The sequence below is a fragment of the Etheostoma cragini genome, chromosome 8, assembly GCF_013103735.1.
Source record: "Etheostoma cragini isolate CJK2018 chromosome 8, CSU_Ecrag_1.0, whole genome shotgun sequence".
In the NCBI taxonomy this organism is placed as follows: Eukaryota; Metazoa; Chordata; class Actinopteri; order Perciformes; family Percidae; genus Etheostoma; species Etheostoma cragini.
Genome location: NC_048414.1, coordinates 14,413,021 through 14,414,226, shown reverse-complemented (window position 1 = coordinate 14,414,226; position 1,206 = coordinate 14,413,021). Strand labels below are relative to the sequence as shown.

General features: G+C 41.5%; 1 protein-coding gene across 1 annotated transcript in view; it reads left to right on the top strand.

Annotated features, from left to right (window-relative positions):
- Positions 1-1,206, top strand: part of LOC117949440 (calcium/calmodulin-dependent protein kinase type 1D-like) — an 18,284-nt gene that overhangs the window by 11,667 nt on the left and 5,411 nt on the right. The window contains exons 4-5 of the mRNA XM_034879739.1: positions 309-447; positions 846-972. Of these exons, the coding sequence (XP_034735630.1) occupies positions 309-447; positions 846-972 (266 nt within the window). The remainder of the gene's footprint in view (positions 1-308; positions 448-845; positions 973-1,206) is intronic.

Genomic DNA, 1,206 nt, shown 5'->3' with positions numbered 1-1,206 from the left:
GGAGGCTGTTTTAGAGTTTGGGGATCAGATCATTTTGGTGCAGGATCTGGGGTTGAGTGCACACGGCTACATAAGTTAGAAAACATTGCATTAATAAAGTTGGCTAAAAAATAAATCCTTATGTGGTTCCCCATGTTATTTTTTTACTGCAGAGCTATTGGGTAAGAATGTTGTTTTTGTCCAGCCCATGTAAGTTAACCTTGTAGGCAGCTATGGCGAATAGGTAATTGGGTAATTTACTAATAATTTATGAATAAATCCCTTAAAAGTAAAGTGTCATTTGATTATCCTGTCTTGTGTGCTGACAGGGTGTCTGGAGGTGAGCTGTTTGACCGCATCGTAGAGAAAGGTTTCTACACAGAGATGGATGCCAGTCGGCTCATTCGACAGGTTTTGGATGCAGTCAACTATCTTCACTCTATGGGCATAGTGCACAGAGACCTAAAGGTAAAAAATCCAATACAAGCTTTGAAAATGTTCTGTCACTCATCAAGGAGAATTCTTCACATTTACTAAGAGGGGGATATCCCTGCTATCTAACCTGTGTGAGTGATATAATGTGAGCGCTTCATGAGGATCACCCACAGAGGTTAAATGTTGGGGATTTTCCTTCTTGGTAAAACTGATTAAGCCTCTTGGATGAGCCGTAAACCTCTCCCAACTCTTGACTGACAAATCCAGGGGATTTATTTTCATGTTTTGTCTGATATTTTACCGCCTGGATGATTGAAATGAATCCACACAGACAGTAGCCTACATGAGGTTATGTGGACACACACATACACACACACACACACACTTTATTTTAAATTTTTTTTTTTTCCTCTTTTCCTTTTCATTTCCAGCCTGAGAACCTGCTGTACTTCAGTCCCCATGATGAATCAAAGATCATGATCAGTGACTTTGGCTTGTCAAAGATGGAGGGAACAGGTGACGTGATGGCCACCGCCTGTGGTACTCCAGGATACGTGGGTAAGGACGCCCTCTGAGCTCTGAAAACTTCCCCTGAGCTAATTAGATGCAATAGTTGGCTAAACATGATTTAATCTAATCTGCCAGTAGCCACAGGTCAGCCTTAGCCATCTGCTACAGGCGAACCAACAAACCCTTACATTCCTCTTCAGCCTCTGTGTCACGGTCAGAGATGGCAAAAGTACTCACTTTCCATACTTAAGTAGAAGTACAGATACTTGTGTTAAAAAATAC